This window comes from Tympanuchus pallidicinctus, unplaced genomic scaffold, assembly GCF_026119805.1.
Source record: "Tympanuchus pallidicinctus isolate F22 unplaced genomic scaffold, pur_lepc_1.0 scaffold11, whole genome shotgun sequence".
Classification (NCBI taxonomy): Eukaryota; Metazoa; Chordata; class Aves; order Galliformes; family Phasianidae; genus Tympanuchus; species Tympanuchus pallidicinctus.
In genome coordinates, this window is record NW_026294627.1 from 5,701,003 (window position 1) to 5,725,818 (window position 24,816).

The 24,816-nt window shown below is 39.8% G+C and overlaps 1 protein-coding gene across 2 annotated transcripts in view; it reads left to right on the plus strand.

Annotated features, from left to right (window-relative positions):
- TMEM135 (transmembrane protein 135) overlaps positions 1 to 20,792 on the plus strand; it is a 164,991-nt gene extending 144,199 nt beyond the window's left edge. For both annotated transcript variants that reach the window (XM_052670054.1, XM_052670064.1), the window contains 9 exons: positions 2,392 to 2,433; positions 4,038 to 4,184; positions 6,405 to 6,474; positions 11,151 to 11,318; positions 13,685 to 13,748; positions 14,489 to 14,565; positions 16,195 to 16,293; positions 16,937 to 17,004; positions 18,466 to 20,792. In XM_052670054.1, coding sequence (XP_052526014.1) covers positions 2,392 to 2,433; positions 4,038 to 4,184; positions 6,405 to 6,474; positions 11,151 to 11,318; positions 13,685 to 13,748; positions 14,489 to 14,565; positions 16,195 to 16,293; positions 16,937 to 17,004; positions 18,466 to 18,598 — 868 coding nt within the window. In that variant the 3' untranslated portion in view covers positions 18,599 to 20,792. The remainder of the gene's footprint in view (positions 1 to 2,391; positions 2,434 to 4,037; positions 4,185 to 6,404; positions 6,475 to 11,150; positions 11,319 to 13,684; positions 13,749 to 14,488; positions 14,566 to 16,194; positions 16,294 to 16,936; positions 17,005 to 18,465) is intronic.
- Positions 20,793 to 24,816: the final 4,024 nt, after the last annotated feature.

Below are 24,816 nucleotides of genomic sequence, written 5' to 3' on the forward strand. Positions count from 1 at the left end.
TCTCCCAGAATGAAAAATACCATTAAAAAAAACCAAAATGTTACTGAGATTTCTTCCCATCTCAGGGGAATCTGAAATGCTGGGTACAAGAAATGTTTTTAACTGTGCTCATTTGCAGCTTGAATGGCTCACAGAGGTCAGCAGCAGAGTAGGGACTTTTTCACCCCTTGAGCAATGAAGCATTGAGTAAAAGTTATTATTACCAATTAGCAGTGGCCTGTATGAAGCAAATCATTAGTCTTAGTTCAGTTATTAGCAGCCAGGTGTTCATGAGAAGTACCATGTGCCACTGCCATTGTACATTAATAGTGCTTGCAGCTGCAATTGAGTCCAGTTCAGTGGATTTGGGACATCTCCATGCTGTCTCTGGGTGCTTTTTTACCTCCACCCAAGGAGTGTGTTAAGAGACTGCGTGGAGCTTTCTTGTGTTGCTGCCAGTTTTGTGTGTAAATTACTTTGGGAATAAGTAAGGGAATGGCAGACTCTAGAGCAGTGGCCTTCTAGTACCTGAAAAGAGCTTATGAACAGGAGAGAGGAAGAGTGACTTATCAGACAGGCAGATAGCAATAGGATAAGGCTTTAAATTAAAGAGGGGAAATTCAGGTTAGAAGTTAGGAAGAAATTCTTTACTCAGAGGTCGATGAGGCCCTGTCACAGCCTAATCTGGTGGTTATCTTTGCTAACAGTGGAGAAACTATACAGAACTACTAATAAGAGAACAACAAAAAGAATAACTAACCACACCTCAATACAGCAGATATTTACTGCATAGGATTTACTCAACATGTAGTGAGAATGGCTGTAAGAAATCCTTTTTCATGGTTTTTGGGGTATGAAGAGCGAGTTAGAATGCGGCTTTCCCTTTCAGTAATTCAGATGCCTTGTGATTTTCACTAAAGGCAAGGAGGGGTTTGCTGGGCACTTTCCATGCAGGCGGCAGGGCTGGGGCTAGCAGCAGCTGGGAGGGACATCTGGTGGCCGATCCAGGAATGGGGGCTCAGCCTCAGCAGCTGGAATGTAATTGCACTGTAGTGATTAAGGCAAAAGCATCCCCGTGTTTTCAGTGTGATTACTTTTCTGTTTCAGTATGACTCTAGAAACATTTATGCATGTTTACATTTCATTTTGTGTATGGTTCTAATTTACTTGAAAATAGAAATTAAGGTCTTGTTCTTTAGCTGGCAAGCGTAGTATGTCCAACACCCATAATAACTCAACAGGACCTTAACTTACAGCTGTCAGTAGGTTTAAAAGCAAACTCATGATATTGCACAGTGGTTCTGTGGGCAGAGTGAGTATACCCAAACCCTATGCTTTTGGGCTCCCTTCCAACTCAACGATTCTGTGATTCTGTGATTCCTTTGTTTCAGTCTGTCAGTCCCCAGGCATGTTGATCCATCTTTATGTTAGAATGTTACGAGAATTTCTTGCTTCCAAGTTCCATAAGTGAAGAATCATAAAATGTCTTCTTTGTGCCTGTGCTGTATTAAGTAGAGTGGACAATGTTGTTTAAGATTACCTTGAACCCCTGTAGATCCTATAGACATCATCAGTGTTTTAGATGCAGGAATTTTAAAAGAGAAGCTGTTCAGGATGAGCTTTCTGGCGTTGTGCAGAAGTGTCTCAAAGCTTTCTATGACATCTGCCTTCTGTTGAGAGTTTCAGAAGAGGGAAGGCAAGGGAGAGGCACACCACTTAATAATTGGAATGATATCCACCTGCATAGTACAACCAGGGAGATGGATCCTATTGAATGGCCAGTACCATCCATAATGCTGAGCTGGAAACTAGCCAGCACCTCATTCTGCCCTTCCTGCTGCTCTCCCATCCAGCTCCCAGCAGCAGGCATTGGCTGTGTGTGCTGCCTCCTGGGAGCCTGTATCATGTGCTCCTGTAGGCAAGCATGGACTTCCCAGGAACTGTGTGGTATCTGTGTGCAGAAAGAGGAGGGTTGTGTTCATTCACTCTTGTTTATGAAGATCTTGCATTATCCAAACGGTCTTCTCTTACAGTAGTGTGTTCTTGAAGTGATGATGTTGATAAGCTACTTATGTTTTGTGAAACTCATCTCGACTTTTCTTCTTTGTCACATGAAATTGCCCATTGCTACCCCAGTGGTTCTGTCACTGTCCTTTAAGGATTTCGCCACTCTTGGTGTTGATAAAACAGAGAAGCAGTGATGTTTATATGCTTTACCCTTTGTTTCTAAGGCATTCCAAGGCTGTGGTGACAGCTGTGAGATTGGGATAAGCCACAGACTTGTTACAGACTTGCTGTTTTCTGTTAATGAGAAACTGGTGTTCATCCACAGCCCTTCTAAATTGTACACAACCTACAAGTCTTTGCTGCAAGCGATCCTTTATAACAAAGATTGTTGTTTTTATGTTTCAGGTGCAAAGATGGCTTGAAGGGATTTACATACTCTGCACTGAAGTAAGTAAGGAGAATATTTCTTTGAGTACATAGCTTGAAGAGAAGATTTTGAGGAATTGTGCACAGAAGAAGCTTCACTGCATGGAATGAGTTCTCCTAAGAAAAAGCATGCTGTTATATAATTTTATGATGGGGGGGGGGGGGGGGGGGGGTAGGGAACCAGCATATTTGAATGCACAGTATGCTGGTAAGAGAGGAAACTTTTCATATTTTGAATCATAGGAAGGAAATGAAGACTCATGCTTGTGTATGTTTTTGAAGGCATGTTAATCTTTTTTCTTCATAAACCTGGGATTCGTGATTCACCTTATTCTTCTGGAAGGAAAGGGCTGCAGTGTTTTGACCTGGAATTTATTTTCTGTGTAGTTCTGTGACCAGCGACCAAATAAAGCATGGACTTCTGGCATATCCTATGCTACTAAACCTTGTATCTGCCTTGGTAATATTGACTTTCCTAGAGTTTACTTTACTGTGGAACTTTTTGGTCGCACCCCCACATTTTATACAGAGTTCTCCAGCCATTGTGCCTTCTGGCAGAAGAGGCATTTTTCTTATCACTACCTTAAATACTCTGCTACGTAGTTACCACTAAAACAGCCCATGGTCAGTACCAGCTCACAGGTGAAGAGAAGAACTGAAGCCAAAGTCAAAGAAAGTGGAGCTGCCGCTGGTGGTGGAAAATATTTTATAGAATTTGCAACCATAGTTAGGCAGTTAAATAAGTCACCGTTGCTGGAGGTGCTCATGAAACATGTAGATGTGGCACTGATGGCCATGGTTAGTGGGCATGGTGGGGATGGGTTGATTGTTCAACTAGATGATCTTAATGGTCTTTTCCAACCTTAATAATTCTATGATAATGAAATCTGTACTCTAGAATCTGGACACGAAGCAATCCTGTGATGATGTGCTTTCTGAAATTATCAGTTTTCTAGGAGGTTCTGTCATAAAACAAATGTCAAAGATTTATACCTTCGCCACCCTCAAGAAAACTGCCAGAGGATTACTGACTTGGATTACAGTGCTAAGTGTTAGGAAACAGTGCATTTTGCCATTGTGACCTCCTTTGCCCTTGATACCCAGTAACTCTACACCTGGGATGAACTGATTTTGTTGATAGAGTGAAATTCTGGGCATAGGAGAACTGAAGATGAAGCTGAGCACAACAAAACTGATGCTCTTGGTGAGAGCACAACAATTTGAAGATTTTACAAAATGTTATACAAAATTTATAAAAACATCTCAGTAGTTATCAACCTTTTTGTAACTCAGTTTGCTGGAGATAACCGAGACATTTCACACATAGTTTCATTTTCTTATTTGATGTTTTTCTTTCCTATGAGAGGTGGACTTCCCCTGTAATGTTTTTGTGCCTGGTTTTAAACAAAATCCTGACATCGCTTTTGGCTGTCGTCTGAAGTTTGTGTTGGTGGATTAGTCTTTTCCAAGGAGATACAAGTGTGGCACCTGTCTGTTTTTGCAGACCTGTGGATAATTTCAAGTTTGTCTTACGGACTTTTAGAGACTTTGTTTTGGAGACTTCAGAGACTTTGTGTATCTTTGAGTTATTTATGCAACTGTTGTTCTGTTTGTTTGTTTTCCAGATTCATTGTAGGGAAAGAAGAAATCCCTACTCATTCATTTTCACCTGAAGCAGCATTTTCAAAAACAGAGAGAAAAATGAAGCCCTGTGAAAAAATATCACAGCGAATGAACTTGTTGGCTCTAACAAAAAAGCTGATGGACAAAGTGTGAGTCAAAAGAAAGTAAAAGAGTAACAAAACAAAATGAATCATTCCTACTCAGCTTGTTTTAATGTTTAGATAGAGTGCATCTGACAATGTTTAATGATTCTTTTGCTTTGCATTTAAATGTTTTGCAATTCTTTTTTACCGGATAATTAATAGGAACAAGTTATGAACCCTAAGAAAAACAAAATTTAAGACCTGTTTGTCATAGCAGGGATTCAAAATAGCTTGCAGTGTGCAGCTGTCTAACAAGGCAGCGTAAGTTCAACCAGTTCTGCATGGTGGAGTGCAGTTTGCTTTCTCTGCAGCACTGGCCCATGGCGTGGTTTCAGCAGTGCTGGTAGTGATATTAAAGAAGGAAAAGTGCACAGCAGCTCTCCTTATTTAGGTCTCCTTAAGTTACCATCACATCATTTTTTTGGGGGGACCCACATCCCTGTATTCTAAGAACAGAATTTGTAGCACTTCCACGTCAGGAAAGTCCCAAGCAAAAGTGAATCTAAAGCTGTTCTTTACATGAACCTGACACGAACAGGTGGATTAGCTAAGACACGTTCTGTCCCTGTCTGCAGAATGCAATTTGCTGGCCTTTAGAGTAACCGTAAAGAGGTGATATGGGATGGCTTTTTAAGCTTTTGTAAAGAGAATGGAATAACAAATCGAGAGGACATCTGACCATATGACACCTGTGATTTCACTTCCACTGACTTCTTCAGGAGTTCCTCAGTTCTATGACCAGACTCTACCTACTGTTACACAGGAAAGAAACAAGTCTGTGAAGGGCAGTGTGTAGTGGCTTAGCTTATTTGCTCAGCTAATGAGCACATGTGAACTGGCCTGTATTACAGGGAGAATTCCCATGATTTCTTTATGTCTTTGAATTGAAAAATATGGGGAAAATCAGCAATGCCTTTTCAGACAAGATTGTATTAGTTAAAAAAAAAGAAAAAGACCTACAAAGAGAAGAAGCAGTGAGCTGTGTGCAGATTCCTCTAGCTGATTTGTTTATATCTGTTTTGTCTTAAATACTCCTTATTCATTTAGTTCATAGCTCTTCTGCTGTTCGATAAGTACTAGGATCAAGGGACTGTGTGTGGAGAAGGGTATTTTTTCTTTAATCTCCCTACTCAGGCATTCAGAAAACTTCCAGTTTTCAGCCCTAATGCTCTCACAGCTTTCTCTTCCATATGGTTCTTTTCAATGTAATTGAGTCTAAATGCCCGTAACCTGATCACATTCTCATTACAATTTTTGCTACATAAACTGACCTCACAGATGATTTATGGCCATTAGACTTTATATTACGTGATTCAAAACTTCCAAGATATTTGGCACAGTATATAAATTGTGTAATTTATTTTATATTAAAACTTAAATACTTGGCTATAGCAAAATGTAACACTCAAACACGGTATGACATTACTTCTTTATAATTCTACATTATGCAGGACTAACAACTGCACAGTCTGGGAATCCCACCATCCCAAGCCAATCTTTCTTATACACTGAAGGTCAAATTTGCAGTTCGAAGTCAGAGCCACAAAACAACCTACAGAGTAGGTGAATTAGCCCAGAAGTGAAATGCTTGTAATTGGAAAATGTCTCATGGGATAACTCTGTGCATTGCCTGCATTTCTTTCCAATGAACCTTACAGTGCTATGAAAGATACGACAAGGTGAAATGGGAGGCACTGGCACAAGTTGCCCAGAGATGATGGAAGCTCTGTCCCTGGAGACACTCGAGGTCAGGCTGGATGGGGCTCTGAGCACCTGATGGAGCTGTAGGTGTCTCTGCTCTTTGCAGGGAGTTGGACTAGATGTCCTTTAAAGATCACTTCCAGCTCAAATGATTCTATGATTCTGTGTAAGGCCAGAGATAATTGGTGAAATATACAGGCAGACTGGAAAGAACCCTAGAGTTCTGTCTCATAGCTGCTCCCTGTTGCCCACAGCAGAAAGTGTGTTGCTTAATTTTGTATTATAGGTGTAGCATGGCAAGAAAAGAGGTTGGATCAAAATAAATCTGCAGACACTTTTGCTGTACAACTAAAGTATTGTTTCTTTTTATAGCCTTCTTATGGCATCATAAAAGCTCACGGTGCCCTTCAATGGTGGGAAAATAACACTTTATGTATTTTTAGGCAAGAAAAATTTATGAAGTCTCCCATTGATCATACTGAAAACAGCTACAGGTTAATACGTGTTTCATTGTGCTTTTTGCAGGTGCAAACATGGCCCAAGGCATAGATGCTGTAAACACTATGAAGATAATTGCATCTCATATTGTATTAAAGTAAGTGCAGAAGTTAGATTGACAAACTGGCAAAGATGGGGTAAAATTCTTTGGTTGGAAAAAGCGTGTACTTCGGAAATGAAAAAGGAGCCTGTTACTTGTTCTTTCTCTATTGAAAATGTGACTAGCCTGAAAACACGTTTTCTCAATTTTGGATGGGGCAGAGGTTAAAGTTTTCTCATCTCACAGATTAGCTGAAGTGAATGAATAACACAGAATGTGTGGGAAAAATGGAGTGGCGAGCGAGGAACTGAACTATGTGATGCACTCCGCGGCTGAGCCCATTTGTGACTCCACCCTAAATAAAGCACCTGGAATGTGCTGCTTCGGCAGCACCATGCATACAGCTGTGGTGTTTGGCACACGAGGCTGGCTCTGGGCTCAGTCCCCCATTCATTTATTTTAATGGCTCAGAGTAATGAGAGATTGCTCCCAGTTGCTGTGCACAGGAAGAGCTGGCCATGCCCAGTGGCAGAATTCGTCCTCCTTTAGAGGAGTGCCGTGCAGGGGAGGCTGTTCTGGCTGGCGTTGCCTTGGCGCAGGTGGCACCACCTGCTGTGCCTTTTTTTAGGAGCTGGTAAGACTCCAAAAGATTTTGATACTTAATAAATCTACTCATTTTTATTTATGCAGATGCAGAAAATGATTTGAGTGTTTTCAGTTGCTTCCGATGCGTTCTGCTTACTTTTACCAAATTTGTTAGAATTTGCCCATGTTGAATGATGTGGCATTTTATCTTTTCTTCTGGCCCACAGGGTAGTAGTAAATTTATCAAAGCTTCAGTATAAAATGGTCTTGCTCAGGGACAGGAATCAGAAGGCAGTGGATTACCTCCGTACATTTTTTGCTTAATAATTTACTATGCAAGCTAGAAATTTGTAACACATTTCCTGTTGGTGGCACCCACATACAGCCAGCATGGTAAGTCAGTATCACATGCACAAACATCCAAATAATGCCCACTTTCCTAAGGTCTTTTGGTTCCTGCTTGTATGACAGCGGTATCTGTGAAGTGCTGCAGGTTTGGTAGTTGGATAGGTTTGTGATACTTTGCTGCTCAAATTAGATTTTTGTTCTCAACCTCTTACCACTGTCTCAGTCCACATGTGATCTCATTCATGGGCTGTGCCTTTTCTTTAGGGTGTAACATCTTGGGGACAGACTTTCCTCTTGCTTTTTGTGTTCAGTGCCTTGCCCAGTGAGTTTGCTATTCAAGGTCTCCTGGATACTTTTGTCCCCCATCTCCTAAGACCTTGAATTGGTCAGCATCCTTTGGGTACTCTGTTTTCCCCAGAGACATCAGTGTCTGGCCCTCAGCATGAATGTCCAACACTACAGTGAAGTTTATATTCAGAACAACAGAAGTGATGTTATGGGTTGGTCTGGTTGCATTTCCAGATGTCTGCTGATGTAACATCTCCTACTGTGCATCTGTTTTAAAGGATGCCTTGCTAACTTCAGCATGCTTCACTTTTACATAAAGCACTGGTTTTCATTACATATGCATATTTATAGTAATTAGCTTTTAACTGCTGCTAAACCAGACTTTCTGAGTTTTTTTTTAATTAATGTTTCCAAATTCTTAAGCAGTTTAGTAATCTCAGACAAAATCCTTATGCATTCTGTGCTGCATGTTAGCAGTATCTGAGTATACATCCGTAAGTATCCTCATAACCTTATTTTATTTTAGAAGCACAGCTAGAGCAAAAGAAGAGATTTCTATTAGAGTACTACTTATAGAATTGACACCCTTTTCTCTGTGAAAAACTGAATCTAGTGGAAAATTTGTTTTGTTTGTGATTTCATGAGTATAAAGAGAGGTAATTTTAAGGCAAGAGAGCAGCATGGCTGGACCGAGACCTGCAGGTCATCAAACTGAAGAGCAAGAAGAAAATACACAGGCATGGAAGCAAGGATGGGTAACCTAGGATGAGTCTATAGGGCTGCTGCTAGGCTGTGCAGGGATAGAGTCAGGAAGGCCTAACTGAAACTGGACTTGGGAAGGGGCACAAAGAAGGATGAGAAATTCCTCTATGGGTACATCAACTGGAAAAAGAATGTCCAGGAGGGTGACCCCTCTATAGTAAGCAACACTGGCAGGATGGTAACAACAGACAAAGACAAGCTTTTGTAAATGTTTGAAGAGTGTGGCAGGCTACTGGAGACAGCTGAACAACATTTTTCTGTGTGACTCCTGTTGATCACAGTGAGGAAGCCTTAGCCTAAAGCAGTGGTCTTGTTGTCTGATCTCTGTCAGTGCTGCTGATGAAAACAGGTGGCTCACGCAAGATCTTTGATCATAGAATCACAGAATGGCTTGAGTTGGAAGGAACCTAAACTTCCAACTTGAGTTGGAAGGAGCCCAGTTCCAACCCCTGCTGTGGGCTGGTTGGCCCCATCAGCTCAGGCTGCCCAACCTGGCCTTGAGCACCTCCAGCACCACCACAGCTCTCTGGGCAGCTGTGCCAGGGTCTCACCACTCTCTGAGTAAAGAATTTCCTCTTAACAACTAACCTAAATCTTCCCTCTTAAATTGTTCCACTTCGTATTATTGCTGTCAGCCATTGTGAAAAGGGAAGTCACCCTCCCTCCTACTTATAAGCTCCCTTCAGTTAATGGAAGGCACAGTTATTTCTCCAGAGCCTTCACTTCTCCAGGCTGAGCGTGCCCAGCTCCCCCAGTCTCTCTTCACAGGAGAGATGCTCCAGCCCTCTGATGGTCTTTGTGGTCCTTGTCTCAACCTGTTTCCTGAATTGAGGACTCCAGAAGTTTCACTGTACTGCTACATCTAACTGACCTCAGTCACAACTTTAAATTGCTGTGGAGAAATGGCTTGTAGCAGAGTTTACTTCTCTCATTTAAGTTTATCATGGTTTCCTGCAAATACTTTACTGTTTTCTACCTCTATTGTATGAGGTCTTTTTAGGGAAAAGTAGCAATACTATGCATTAGTCTAAAATGTAATACTTCTGTGACTCTGGAAAACACCTGTAAATATGTGCTGTGATTTAATCAGCTAAACAGAAAGAGTTTGTGCACTATGTATGATGCTTTCTTGTGCATCAAAACTAAGCCTTAATGCTGAAGCTCAGCACTACTCATAAAATGGCAAATATCATTGACTGCCAGCTGGCACTGAGGTATCTCTTAACACACTGTTCTTTTCCCTGCCTGAATGGTCTTTCCTACAGCTGGGAAAAAATTCTTACCTGATTGTTGTGTGTTCTCTTGTTAGGGCTTTGATCATAACTGGTATTTTTAGGACTTTCTTTTTATATAATGGTACCTGGTATTGTAAACATTTTTTTGTGCTAGAGGACAAGGGCTGTGTACTTTACAGAAGAGTACTTCTTTGTTGATGGTATGAATTTATGTTCATCTTAATTTTGACATTTTAACGATACAAAATTCACAATGCACTTAAAACTCTGCCTGCTGTACATACCTTTCTGTAGGCATTTTCATTGTAGGACTGCAAAACACTGGGTTGGTAGCACAGTACAATTTACACACCTTTAAAAGTAGCAGAGGAAGAAATGGAAAATTTTCATGTGTGGTTATTGGATCCACTGGATGACACAAAATAGTTTCTTTCACTTGATTCCTGTAAACCACTTTTTGAGTAGCAGCTCAGTGAGAGTAATTGTTTCAAGAAGTTTACTGCTGAATGTTTAACCAGAATAAAGTTTTATGAGCTTGATGATGCATTAGAAAGTTCTGCAGGAGGCAAAGATGTTTTGAGTTTCTGAGCTGGAAAGGTGGCTCAATCCAAGTTTCTTCTGGTTATAACTGTCTCTGGGGTTATCTCAGACATCCAAAAAATGGGCTGCAGAAATTATGAGCATTGTGTGCTGCCTGATTTGCGAATGATGAGTGCACAGCATTCTTATAATTTTCAGATGAGGTATCCACCAACCAAACAACGGATAAATTTTATTCAAAACTCTCGTAGAAGTTCAGCCATCGGGTAAAAATGATGATAGAAAGCATGGGAGGAAGTTACAAGAGATGGGGGAAAAGGATTTGTAGAGAAATAGCGTAGTTTTGTGATATAAAATAGCAGATCTATGTCTAAGGTGAAACAGCAAGAAAAAATAATTTGAGCTGACATTATTCTTTTGCAATAGCTCTGTACAAAATTTCCTGTCCAGGTTTGGCCTTGATCTTACTGCAGAGCTCACTGAGGCTCCGGTTTGGTTGAGGAAAAGTACATGAGCTTGTGCCAAGCCATTGGGGTCAGATTCTAATTCTCCCACTTTCTGAAATTTATTTTGTGTGGACTTTTTACTGCTTTAGTGCATTCTCAAGACATTTGAGTGTAGAAGTGCTGTTTTCCCATTACTTTCCTCTGTGTATCCATTTGTGGTTAAAAGCCAGTCAGTAACATGGAAAGGAAACCACCAGGATTATTTGAAGGGACAGAATTTTAGAGCAGAAGACAAATAGATTTTGCCTTTTGAGGTCTTTGAGGTATTCATAGAAATTAAAAGAGAGTCACTTGTTTATTGCTTTTGTTGCTAGGGAATCATGAAAACAAAATTGAAGATGGGAATGCATTTTATGTAGTATATGCAGAATGAGTTTTAAACTGCTCAATGTCAAAAAAGAAAAGTACTTCTGTGGACATTCTTGGTTTTCCTTCTTCTGAAGTTGTGATTTCTTCCCATTTCCTCTAGGGTTTCATTAGGATGTTTAGCATTGGTTACCTGATCCAGTGCTGCCTTCGGATCCCATCTACCTTCCGGCATCTGTTTACAAAGCCATCCCGGCTACTTTCACTCTTCTACAACAAGGAAAATTTCCAGCTTGGAGCTTTTCTGGGATCTTTTGTCAGTATATACAAAGTAAGCTTAAAGCATGTAGAGTGACAATTGCCATGTGTTCTATTTTGCTTCTCAGAATATCAGGGAGATACTTTTCTAACTGGCACTGGTTTCTACAGAACGGCACTGGCAATTCTAGTATTCTGGTCATCAAATTGTAAACAGCAAATTAGTCTTCCATTCATTCTGTTTATTGTTTTTTATGTGTGTGTCGCTTCTGAATAAACCGGATAGATTTTGCAGCTTGGTATTGATATCATGAGATTGGAGGTACTTCAGAAAAAGTGAATTCAGATTCCAAAGGGACTTTGTGTTGTCGAAACACACTGTAGTGCAGTGACTGCAGTAGCAGCATTGCTGCCAAAGAGAAGCCATTTGCAGATTTTTTGGCTCAAATATATGGAACCCTTACTTGATGCTGAGTGGAAGGAGCTTGCACAACATATGTCATGCACAGCTAAAGAGGCACTTGGAAATCAACCCCTCTGCACCGTTAGAAGATGACAGACTGTGAACTGATATATATTCATTCAGCATTGGTGAAGTTAATTGATTTATGTGCATTCATGTCAAGCAGGATGTCAACAAGCCAAGGGAGAGGTTGTGACAAAACATGCTTCTGAAGTTGTTTTTGCACCTTTATGTTGTTAATCACATGTGCAATTTTTCAACTGCCACTTTACACGCTCTCTGAAGACAATTCCATGTTATTCATGGTGAACATTACTAACTGGAAATAAAATGAAAAACAAGCCTTACTTGTAAGCAAAACAGAATCTTACTTGAATTGCCATTGGATTGAGACACCAGAATTTTTAAGATTTAAAATTGTAATGGCAAAGTGCAAATGGGCTATTCAGACTATCCGAAAATCAGATTTTTACTCCAATTTTACTAAAAGTGCCTTTGGGGAATAAAAGCATTTAAATTACGAAAGCTGAAGTGATTTTCACTTATTTTAAAACCTCCAACTACAAAGTTAGTTTGGTTCTATGAGTATTCGTTTCATGAGACTGACACAATCTGACCTTTATTTGTTATTTATTAAGTAGGTGCTTTCTGTTACTGTTTGCATTCCATAATTTATATTGATTTGGATTGCATTACGTTTTTCTTACAGTTTCAGATAAACACATAGGGCTGTAGAGATCCTAATCACTGCAAAAGATTGGATCCTGATGCATTTTGAACCCGAGGGCAGATTGAAATGCCTTTGTAGAGCTGCAGTAGCTGTTAATATTTTGTGTCCCCCTTTCTATAAATTATTGCCAGCAAACATGATTTTATAGAAAATAAATCAGCTGTGTCAGCCTCATTTCCCTTTTTAAATAAGATTACAAGTTTGATTAGTAAAGTTGACGGTCATAATTCAATTTTGGAACAGCGTAGATATTTTCTTCTGAATTTTTTTCATTTCAATGTTTTTTCAAGACTTTGAAGTAACAGTGAATTCACCTGAGGGCCACCAAGATAATTTGAGGATGGGGTCATCTGATGTGAAAGGAGAGACTGGGAAAACTGGGTCTTAATCTGGATAAAAAAATGGCTCATGGGACATCTTACTGCTATTTACACCTCATGGAAGGTGCAGAGAAGACAGAGACACACTGTGTTTGGAGTTGTGCAGTAACAGGATAAAAAGAGATGGACATAAGATGAAATGCATGAGATTCTGATGAGATATAAGGAAATTTTAAAAGGTTGCCTGGTGAGGCTGTATGGCCTCCATGTTTGGAGACACTCAGAACTTAATTGGATGATGAGTTCCTGAGCAACTTGCTTTAATTAGATCTGGACAGTGGACTGGATGATCTCCAAAGGTTTCTTTCAAAATGAATTATTCCTTGGTTCCATGAAAAGCACATGTTAGATGGGTGAAGAGGCTGACATTCATCTCAAATTAGACATCAGCAGGCTATCATACAGAGCTGTGTACTGTTGTCCCAGAGCCATCAGCACTGGATCTGGCCTTACAGTCAAGTCTCGAGCCATTTGGAAGCAAATAGATTTGCCAGGGATAAAATTTGGCAGCAAAGTATGGATTTCCCAAAATGTTAAAAAAAAAAAAATACAGAGGATATTACGGACTTCTCATGGGAAAGAGTCAAGACAACTACAGCAAAGGAAGGTGCTCAGTTCAAAATTAGCTTTACTTTACGCACGTGAATTAGATTGGTATTCAAACTATTGCTCTGCTCTGCGATTCTGAACCAAACAGTAACACTGAACAACTAAAACACTTCAAGTGGTGTGGATTATGGGTATTAGGACACCATACTCTTAATCCATGCTATGTGTTGTATTACTAGCTTATAGCAGAATATCTCCAGTCTGTGCATCCCAAAGGAGAATGCCTGGGGCTCATCCTGCTGTCTGTTCACCTGCAGGGTACAAGCTGCTTCCTGCGCTGGGTACGGAACCTAGATGATGAGCTTCACGCACTTGTAGCTGGTGAGTCCACTGTAAGAAAGCTGCATGGGCTCTGCTGAGCTTTTGCAAGTATTTGTCTTGCTCACAGTTGAATGTCTATCTCCCATTCCCTTTCCAGAGTTCAATGATAAAAGTAGGACTGTATACATTAATGTTGTGTCAGTAGTGTTTGAAATACAAAAACACGCAGTCGTGTTTGAAGTGTTTTCAAATATAGGCTTGCATTAAAATTGTAAGGTAGATTCAGTCAAACACTTTCTGTTTATTATGTTCAGCTTCTTGGTCAATAAATTATTGTATGCACAGATGTAAATTTAGCCTTTATTTTCCAAGTGTTTTGATGTGAGGTTTCAGTACTGCCTCTTCCATATGTGATGGAATACACATTTGAAAGGATGGGCTCCGCTGGATCCAAAGAAGGACCCTTTTCCAGTGAAATCTGTGTAGTGTTGGAGGACCTTCCCTCTTATTTATGCACCAATAGGTGTATTTACCTTGTAGATCCTCAGAGGTCTCTCTTGTTTGTGGGATGGAGGAGGAGATTTGAGCCTGTATGCATGATGATTGAATGACAACTGCATTTCAGCGTTTTTGTTGTTGCTTTTTTACTGGCACAAACCATATTTTGATGGGCAGCACCAGAACGTCACTGATTTTTTTATTATTATTATTTTTTAGCAATAGAAAGCATAATCTGTTGAGCTGATGTAGTATGATTGCAACAGTAAATCACATTAATGCTTCTTTTCTAACTGTTGCAGGGTGTCTAGCTGGAATTTCTATGATGTTCTACAAAAGTACTACTATCTCTATGTATCTGGCATCCAAACTAGTAGAGGTAAGATGCTGTCGTCACAACAGAGCTCTTTATTTCAGCTTCATTGAGCTTCATAGGCTTTGTCAGAATATTCCAGAGTAATCCAGAATTGAGTATGGAGGCTGTGTTTTCTTAGGTGTGTACCAAGAGGCAGTGCCATTCTGTGGTCTCATTTCCTTCTCATGTTTCATTTTAAATGTTCTTTATCCACTGCTCTTTGTGTACATTTGCCACAATTTTTGTTCATCTGCTTTCTTTGTAGTTCTTTGCTTTGTAGCTTTTGCACATTTTTAAATCTGAAAGTTCCAAGAATGTGGATTTTGTCTCTTCTGCTAGAAACATAAATCAGAACTAGCCTTTAATTGCAGATTTATTGCCAAGAGCTACGGCTCAACTTCCTGCCTTTGTTCCATAATTTTGGCATTCAGATATGTGAGATAACTCAAAATAGCTTAGGTTTTAGTCTATAGCTGAAGTTGTTTGTCAGTATACTTCAACTGATTGAATTCCTGGCATTGCAGAGATCTTTGTTCTATTTACCATTTGACTAATTTGAATTATTTCTATGAAGTTGTTAAAATTGGGAGTGGAGGAAAGAAAGAATTAAGGAGGTTTGTAGAATTCTGTATGTTGATTATACTTTGCTAACAAAGTATAATCATTTTCATTTCTTACTGTGACTTTTCCATAATAGCAGGACGTTGCTGCAGTTGTTTCTCCAGCAGCACCACTGGAATAATTTGACAGCATTCTCTTGTTATGCTTCATCTACAAATCACAAAGCTTTCTTCTGCAAATATCAAGGACCTCGTTCCTTACCAGTATTTATCCACCACCATTAATTGTGCTGAATTTGTTTAAAGAATATAAAAAGAAGGAATTTTTTATTCTTTTAGACATAAGATTAAACACAAAAAGAGAAGTTCTGCTCTGCTTATGCTTTTTCCCCCTAATCCTAGATCAGGCTTCTGAAAGGAGTTCACACAGTGGTTATATAAAAGCAACTCTGAGTTGTCCGTATTGATTCTTCTGGAACATCAATTGGAAAAGGAAAAAAACAACAACACCATAACAATAGTATCTTGTATTGCTGATAGTTTTCTCTGGACTTTGAGACACTGTGGCTGCAGTGCTGTGTGCTCTTTTTTTTTTTGAACTACTTTTATCGCCTTATGCAAGCCAAGGGTAACTGACCAAAGAGGCGTGTGCTGCTTTGGAAGGTCAAGCTGTGCTCAGGAAAATAAACTCTACATGTTTTCTCAGAAATAAAAGTATGTGATTTCAAGCTGTTTAAGAACAGTGAATATTCACTTTGTTGGAATACTTATTGCATTATTCTTTTGCTTTTCTCAATTGCAGAATTTATCCTAGCATGCTTTGCTTTTATTTTTCTCTTTCTAAGATCTATACAGCTCTTTTAGCACTCCCAGCTGTTGCTAAGTCCTGGTCTATGTGTTTGTGGCCACTCATTCTGTTGATCATGGATAACTTCTGTAAGCTAGTTCAATTGGTGTCACATTTGTGGCCATGTATGAAAATATAACAGCATGAGTTAGAAATGCTGGCATATTCTGAAAATGTAAAACAAAGCAAATGTAAAAGGCGACTTTGCTTCTTTTTTCATTCCAAGTATTCTGTTTATTTTTATAGACAATATACTTCAAAGGCATTGAAGCAGGGAAGGTTCCCTATTTTCCTCATGCAGACAGCATCATCTATGCCATTTCTACATCAATATGCTTTCAGGCAGTAAGTATGTTGTCTTCTGATAGAATATGAAGTTCTTCTAGTTTAACAGAAATGTCAAATGGAATGAGAACCATCAGCATACAGTGCAAAGATGTGATTTGGCAAGATGTTGTGGATCCTACAACCTATTTTTGAGTGTCACTGTGGGAAGATCATTTCTACAACTCACATTTCTGATATGTGTATAACTATGTTACACAGAGCACTAAATTCTTTGGAAAATATCTCAAAACACTTTAACATAGGGTCTTTCATAAATGTGTGGGAGGGCCATTACTCAAGCAGGAGAACAATATGTCATAATATTTTATGTTTCTTTTTAATTAACTGGAGGTTTTCCCTGTCAGCTAACTTGAAATGAAGTTGCCCATTTGCAAGAATCTGCAAAAATTAGAAGTGTTGAAGTTTTACATTTGAAACAAGCTGTGGTTACCCTCTTTTCCCCCTTCCAAGTCAATTATGTACCCTCATCTTCAGCCCCTTTTCTGGATGCATCAACTATAAAAGCTCCTTTTCAGCGTTACCCAAATTACTCTACACTTTTCCATTTCCTTATTGATTCCTGGATTTGGCAATATAATGTATGAGAGCAGGCTTCCCCTGTCCAGCCACAACTGGCTCTTACAGATTATTCTCCTTGTAGGCTGTCATGGAAGTTCAGAACCTGAGACCTTCATACTGGAAATTCCTTTTACGACTAACAAAGGGCAGGTATGCAATCAGAGTATTTTACAGCTTTCTTAAACATACCATTGATCACATCCAACTTTTGTGTCATTGTCTGTCAACAGCATAGCTGTAGCAGTACATTTGGGCTTAGTTCCTGAGCACTTACTTTGCTTTTTAGGCAGCTTCCAGTCCACTTGATGCTTTTGACTGTTGGTTTAGTCTAATGACAGGAGCAAAGACTTAAATCTGGTTAAGATTCTTCAGCAGATGAGAATGTAACCAGAGGGCTTTTTATCTTTAGTTTCACTTGGAAAGGTGGAATGCTTTCAGGTTTCAGTGGAAATGAAGAATCCTGTAAACAAATAGAGAAGCTGATGAAATTACTTACTACAGTAACTTACAGCTTGATATTACTATGTGTTTGAAAATATTGATAGAAAATTTCTGAGTATTTCTTAAGGATACTTTGAATATTTGATAGTTGTTTTATGGAACATCTATTTCAGTTGGAAAAGGATATTTTTGATTGAAAACTAATGAATAATTTACACCGATTTTAACCATGAATTTACATTGCAGTATCTTAAAATGCTTATCTCTTAAAATAGATTTTGCTGTAATTATAAAAGTACAGTTTGGTGAAGTGTGCATTATTACGTGGGCACACTATATGGCAGAAGCAAAGCATCAAAACTGTGCTAAGAGCAGTTTATGAATGGGACTATAAAAGGTAACGTCTTGATAATACTGGGAGTTTCTGTCAGTCCTTTGGATACGACCTACTTAACTGAGGGGCAGCACTGAGAGGAGGCTCTCCTTCTGTCTAGACTGTAAAAATAGAAGAGAGATCATTCCCTGGGGCGTGTTGAACCTACACACCCCAGCACACAGCACGCTGTTAGCTGGACATCAGGTGACTTAACGCACTGCTGGACATTGTGGGGAGCTCTCTGAGGATGCCTGGAAGCAATCCACAGGCAACCTCTGAGGCTGTGCAAACATGATGTGGGAGATGATGTCAGTGCAGATGTCCAGCTTTGGCTGTATTTTTCTCTCTTGTGCTAATCCTAAGATTGTTTTAGTTGACAGAGAAGAGGGAATAGTAATTCTGCTCATTTACTTCACCCAAAGCAGATGTCTGTAATAATAATTTTGACACTCTCTATAGAGGCAGTTTATTTTGACATTTCATAGGTCATTCATTCAATGGTTTTGAAGAATAAAGAGATGAAAATAACAGCCATTAAATTGTTATCCAGACTTAGGCATGGCCAGACCTTGCTCTGCTGCAGTGGGAAAGATTGTAGTGTATTTGTTTGGACTTTTTTTTGTGGAGTTAAAAGTAGAAAGGAGCTCTCTCCGCTTTTACACAAGTCATGTTTATAAAGCGTAATTACACAAAGCACTAGTCGTCAGATCTGTCAAATGTTGGTGGGTTGGCTTTTTTTTTTTGTATAAATAAATGAATGATCTGCTCACTCTCTCATGTCTGTGCTTTCTCAGGTTTGCTTTGATGAACAGGAAAGTTTTGGATGTATTCGGTACTGAAGCATCCAGGAACTTCAAGGATTTCACACCTAAGCTTGACCCAAGATACACTGTTGTACCACCAGAGCTACCTCTGGAGCTGTCATGAAAATTATAGTATACCTTGTCATTGAATGTGACCAGCGTTTTGTCCTGAAAAGTTGAATAACTTAACAGTAATGTCTATGGAGGAGGGCTTTGGCTCCACTTCAGTGTTATTTCAATGAGAAATGCTTTTTACCAATCAAAAGTACTGGAGCTTTGTAGGAAGGTGTGGCTTAGTGATTAAGCCTCTTCCACGTACAGAACTTATTTCTGGGTTACTGTAGTTGGCTGACGATATGGTAGATTCCTGAATGAATTAAACAAATGAGTAATATATTTAGAGAAGTAAAGCATACATAAAACTCAAATATGCATCATAATTTCAAAAATTTTATTCATACCAGTAGAATACTTGGTAAAACCGAAACTAATTTTGAAATTAGAAGGGAAAATGTATGGCATGGGTTAGGTCCAGAATTTCACCTGATCTTAAACCTATTGCAGTCTGGCGAAAACGTCTCCTTGGCTTTCCCAATTGATCGCTGTTTTATCTCAAAAGAGCCACTGCCCACTCATTATTTAAAAGGACAATATTTTTACAGAGCTGTGGTTGCAAAGTGAGGCATTCCTTAGTGAAAGAAAAAAAAGTGCTTTAGTGCAGAAATCACATTCCAGGGCTGTAAATCCCAGTGACGATACAGAAAACAGACAAGGAAAATAAAAAGGCAAAACCAGCGACTTGTGCGTAAGGAACAGCAGGGTGTGGTGGTTTGCATTTGCCAAGTGGAAAATGACAAAACAGGCAGGGGAAGGAATGAAATGTTTCAGCCTCTGAGATGGTACTGGAAACAGCAGTTACAAAAATAAAAAGCCGAGAACAAAACAAAACAAAATCCTCCAAAATATACTAAAATTAAATGTTTATTTTTAAAGGCCTCAACATTGTCCCTTTAGATGGCATTGGCTTGTTTGTCAAGCAGCATGCCAGCCAGCATTTCCAGTGGCCTTTCGAAGGGAGCTGACCTCTGAGGTTACATTGTTTTGATGATCATATTGATAGTATTTTGTCCTTATATTTGGTGAAGAATGGCTTTCTACTGCTCATCACACAGCCGTAACTATGACAGTTACATTAAATCTGATACTGAACCCAATGCAAGTAAACACCTATTCAAATTCCATCTCATTTTTATCCTACGTATTTCTACATATACTAATTTGTGTTCTAAAGCAGGACCTTGACATGCTAATTACCTTTTTGTCTTTTTCTTTCCTAGACTCCATTCATGTGAATGGTGTTTGTTGCTCTAGAACTTAATGGAAAGTTGAACTATGTTTGCATTCAACTGAAAAGACATGTGGTAAGCCAGGGAGTAAAAGCTAAACTATGTTGCACGTATTTTAAGAAGAAAAAAAAGAAGAAATCAATGTTTCTGCTGAAAGTCTTTGTCAGATAATATGAACTGGATTAATTATTAGAACCTTTGTCTCGTAACGCTGTAATCCTACCCCAGAATTACGCATAATTCTCATTAATTTCATATTACTGAACAAAAAGTCATTTTATTGAATTTACAGAGATGTCAGGCAAATTGTACCAGTCTGAGCACAAAATCACCTTCTTCATCTTTTCAGCTTCTTCATCGTTTCAGCAGAAGTTGTATCAGTGATTCTCTATCACTGTTACTTTAAAGCAGCAGTTAAATGAGTTAGTGTGAATACAATTCTGCACGCCAGTTTATAAGCAATATTTTACTGCTGGAAATATTATTTTAAAATTCCTCAGAAGGAAATAAAACCTAATTCAACAAGAAGTTTAAAAGGATTGTAATAGGCTTGTAGTGTTCTTCCACTGGAATATGGTCTAAAGTATTTGACCGTGTAAAATCTGAGAAGTTATATATTTTAGGTAACATGTTAGAACTCACACTCTATCTTATGAATGCTTTCTAGTATATATAACTATATGCTGTTCTCAAACTTCAAAATATTTTATAAATGGATTAATTTTCTTCACTGGAATGATAATTGTGATTGTTTCTCTATTTGAGTTTAAAAAAATAAAAATCCAAGTCCTACATCTCAGCAGCTAAAAGTTTTGTCTTAAGTTTTCTTGCTTCCAAAATTCAGTCCTTGTTTTATTTTCATGTAATATAAGAAATAAAATAAATTATTTTTATTCAAATCAAATATATGTAAGAAAAAAAAAAAAGTCCTAATGTTTTTCCCAATAATAAAGAGTTGCTGCTTGAAAAAAAGTGACTTTTTCTTTATGTTGTTGTTAAGCTAACTGAAATCACGAGCGAAGTGGTGAGTACTCTGATTAAGGAATGCTGGGCATGTGACCAGGCCTTTATATTATATGTTTAGAAAACAAAGCCCTGACACAGTGGAAGTGAAGAGATAATGCAAAACCAGTTCAGCTGATAGCTTCAGCGCTGCACTTTCATGCTTAATTGGGAAAGATTGGAAAAAATGATTGACGCTTAACCTTTCTTTTCTGAACAGAGGAAACCACATAACCCGTCCTCGGGGTGGAGAAGGGCTGCATGCCTCCAGCTGTTAGCTGCTGTGTAGTTGGCTGGTTGTGACTGAACCAGCAATGTTCCTTCCCTCTTGGTGGGGCACAGCCATTGATTGATTTATTTTTATCATGTGATGAATATCTGTCTGATCACCTCCAACGTCTTGCAGAAGAAGTTGATTTTGCAGAGGAATTCTGGAGGAGAGTCACTCAAGAGGTGGTGAGAATGAGGACCATCAGTAAACATTGAAAAGATGTGATTATGTTGTGTTATCTATACTTTGCAGAAGTCCTTTTCATTGTAATTCCTACTTCGATGAATGGATACTCATGACTATTCTTTGCCTGCCAACTTTCAGCAGATTTTTGTGCCATGTGAGATTGCTTCCATTGCAAACTTCTGTCTCCTTTCATAGTCCTTGCTGGAGGTGATGCTGAAGGCGCTGGCATCTGAGATCCACTAAAGAAGAGAAATTCTATTATTGAATCATTTTCATTCTGAAAACTACTGCAGGTATGCAAGATTTATGTGCTCTAGATGCTTCCACCAGTAGATGTTTTGTCTTTTCAGAGGTCTACTAATAAAAGCAAAGAGTAGGTAAAAATGGCACATTTTTGTACATAATTCCATCACAGCTCATGAGGAAAGGAAAATATCAAAATTTTTTCAGCACAGGTGGATCAATTTCACTGCTGAATGTAAAAGTTTGAGCCACCTTGCATTTCCTCATACCTGGGTCTGCAGGACAGTCTCAAAGTCATGGCCTGCAGGAGGCATCTCTCCTGGTAAGGCTATTCTTAGAAAATAGTGTTTTCTGTTGTGTGGTTCAGAAGCCTCATGTTCCCATAGTATCATTTCTCCACCTTGACTGTAACCAAGATGCTTTCCATAACACGGACAATCTTTTTTTCCTAGGAGCTTCCTGCAGTCCTTCATATGCGGAGCTTTTTATCCCTTCTGGTCTCAGCTGTGGGACACTTCTGAGAACTGCCAGCAAAATTCAATTCTCAGAAGGCCCGTTGGGTTGTTCCTGTTCTCCTATGAGCGTTTGCTTCCTTTTGCCCTTGCCACCATGTTCTTGTTTTTTCAGGAAGTGGGAAGGGTTGCATTTCGGATGCTCACTGACATCCCAGACAGCGATCTGTGGCTTGAGCTCGCCTATGCTTGGGGAATGAAACATTCAGGACAGCCTGTGCGGGGATATTTCAATTTCATTTAGTCACGTTGAAATGGGCTTGTGCCACCTGGGACATAGCACTCACCTTTTGCAGCTGCTAGATTTTGTCCTTCCGTAACCATCAGATGTGAGACTCAGTTTTACCAACAGGCTTCCCTGAACACAGCAGGGAACAAATGTGAATTAGCACCCACTTTGATCCAAAGGATTTTTTTTTAATCCTGGCACAGTCCAGGGAGTTTTTCGCTTGCAAATTAAAACAGAACGAGGTCAGAAGAATTTTAAATGTTAATGCTATGCTTTGCCCATGGTGGAAGAAGCTGATTTGAAGGCCTGCCGGGTGATTAATCTTCCCAGCCCAAGGAATCCAGTCAGTATTTTCCCCTTCAACTTCCATAGCAGAGACATGGCAATCATAGAAACATTGAAGTTGGAAAAGACCTCTAAGATCATCTAGTCCACCCATTCCCCACCATGCCCACTAACCACGTCCCTCAGTGTCACACTTCCACAGCTCTTGAACTCCTCCAGGGATGGCAATTCCACCACCTTCTTGGGCAGCCTATGCCAGTGCATTACCTCTCTTTCAGAGCAGAACGTCCTGATATCCAACATGAAAATGCTGCTGTGGCCATCAGAGTGGGCGCTAACAGGGGTGTTCCCAGATTTGCCCAAAGGTCACAAGAAACCTGGTCACATAGGGCCGAGGCCAAAAGCAAGGGATGTTTCTGTGTTCTAAAAGCTGATTTCCTCTTATGAAGTCAAGAAATGCCTTCCCACTTCAAGCAACAAAAGTTTTTGTCCTAGGGAAAAAGGGGAGGTTGGGCTGGGCTAAAATAGAGCTGTGAGAGTCCCATGTCAAAACTCTGCTGCTTGCACTGTCTTAGCGCACACGTACGTAAATAAAGTCCTGTACGATCCAGAAATGATGTTTTGCTCATTGTCTATCACACATTAAAAAAAAAAAGAGGTATTTCCAGCCCTGGCAGCTTGTGATTATATTCCCAAATGTCTGTAACTGTCTTACGCTGAGATGTTGTTACATCTCCTTGGACACATGAAAACATAATGTAAACAGCGTGAAGTCCTTGCAGACTGCAGTCCCAGGTTCTCCCGTCTGGTGGTCACAGCCTGGTTGGGTGGGAGGTTCAGCTATTGCATGGGCCACATGCACAGCATCCAGTTTTCTGTTGGAGCTTCACAGAATTCACTCACACATCGCAGTTCATGTCAGACTATGACTACTACCACTGTGGTGTTTGCTTATCTGTTGACTTCCAAGAGGGAACAAAGTGGAGGCTTTCATTTATTGCCTCAGTGTGCCTCAGTACTGCATAGATACCATGTAAAACAGGGATAAGGCCCCAGGTCCACCACAGCTGCTGTGGCAGCCTGGGCAGGGGACACCCTCAGTTCACCACAGCCCTGCCACTACCGGGGCCATCAGGCCTTGCTCTGGATCAGTGTTCCTGTTGTTTTAGGAAATCAGGCATATTTTCACCAACCGTATCTTCACATTGTTCCTGCAAAAGTTGTCTCTTAGAATCACAGAATTATTAAGGTTCGAAAAGACCAATAAGACCCTCTCAAGTCCAAGCTTTCCTATGCCCTTACCTATTCCTCCTTGTGTTCCTGGTACCCAGCCCTGAGCAATGCTGCATTAGCCCCATCACACTGGGCATATTGTTTCCCCAAGGATGGTGGACACTCCAGGCATCCTGGTTGGAATTTCTAGGCTACATGAATCCTGTGGAATACTACATACTCCTATAGGAGGGCTCTGGTATTTTGCACGAAGCTGATCTAGGCCTTTTGGCTACAGACTAATTGCAGATTAATTAGTAAAGGACCTTTCCTCATTACCCAGCACTTTCCATCAGACAAGGTGGCTCTGTAGTCAGGGTGATATGGAGTGGGCCTTTGCTCAATGGCATTTGGAACAAGACTACCAAGTTATTTGACAATTTCTGTTGGGGCTGCCATATCAAGTGTTCTTCTGCAATGGAATTATTGAACTTTGCCTTGACTGGATCTCTGAATGCATGGCCTTGATCTCCCAGGCAACATATCATGGATGATGCATGCTCTAAAACAGTTCACCTGAGTCCTGTGCCAGCAAGGAGCTATCCTAAAGATCAACACCTTTAGCTTGCTGAAGCTAAACCTGAAGTCACAACATGAAGTGTAACCCCAAAGGCAAAGGAGTGCTGTTTATGTAGGAGTTATCAGAGAAGTGGAAAACATGGTATATAATAGCCCTTGAAAAGTCTTCTTCACTCTTGCAGGCTTAATAGGAGAAAAGGCCATCAACTTCCATATGTGTTCTTTTCTGAATGAGACCAGCAGCAAAACCATCTACAGTCAGCTGAGATTGAGGCAGGAAACTAGAGGCCCATGAGAACAAACTCCAGATCATTTGGCCACTCAACACCACTTTTCTTCAGACATTTTGGGATCTTTTTTTTCAAGGAGGTCCTGGAGTGACCCAGGCCCGGGCTGATTAGATCAGTCTCAGCAAACTGTCCGGAGCCAGATCAGCACTTGCATCAGACAAGCCCAATGGCCTCCTGCAATTTGCAA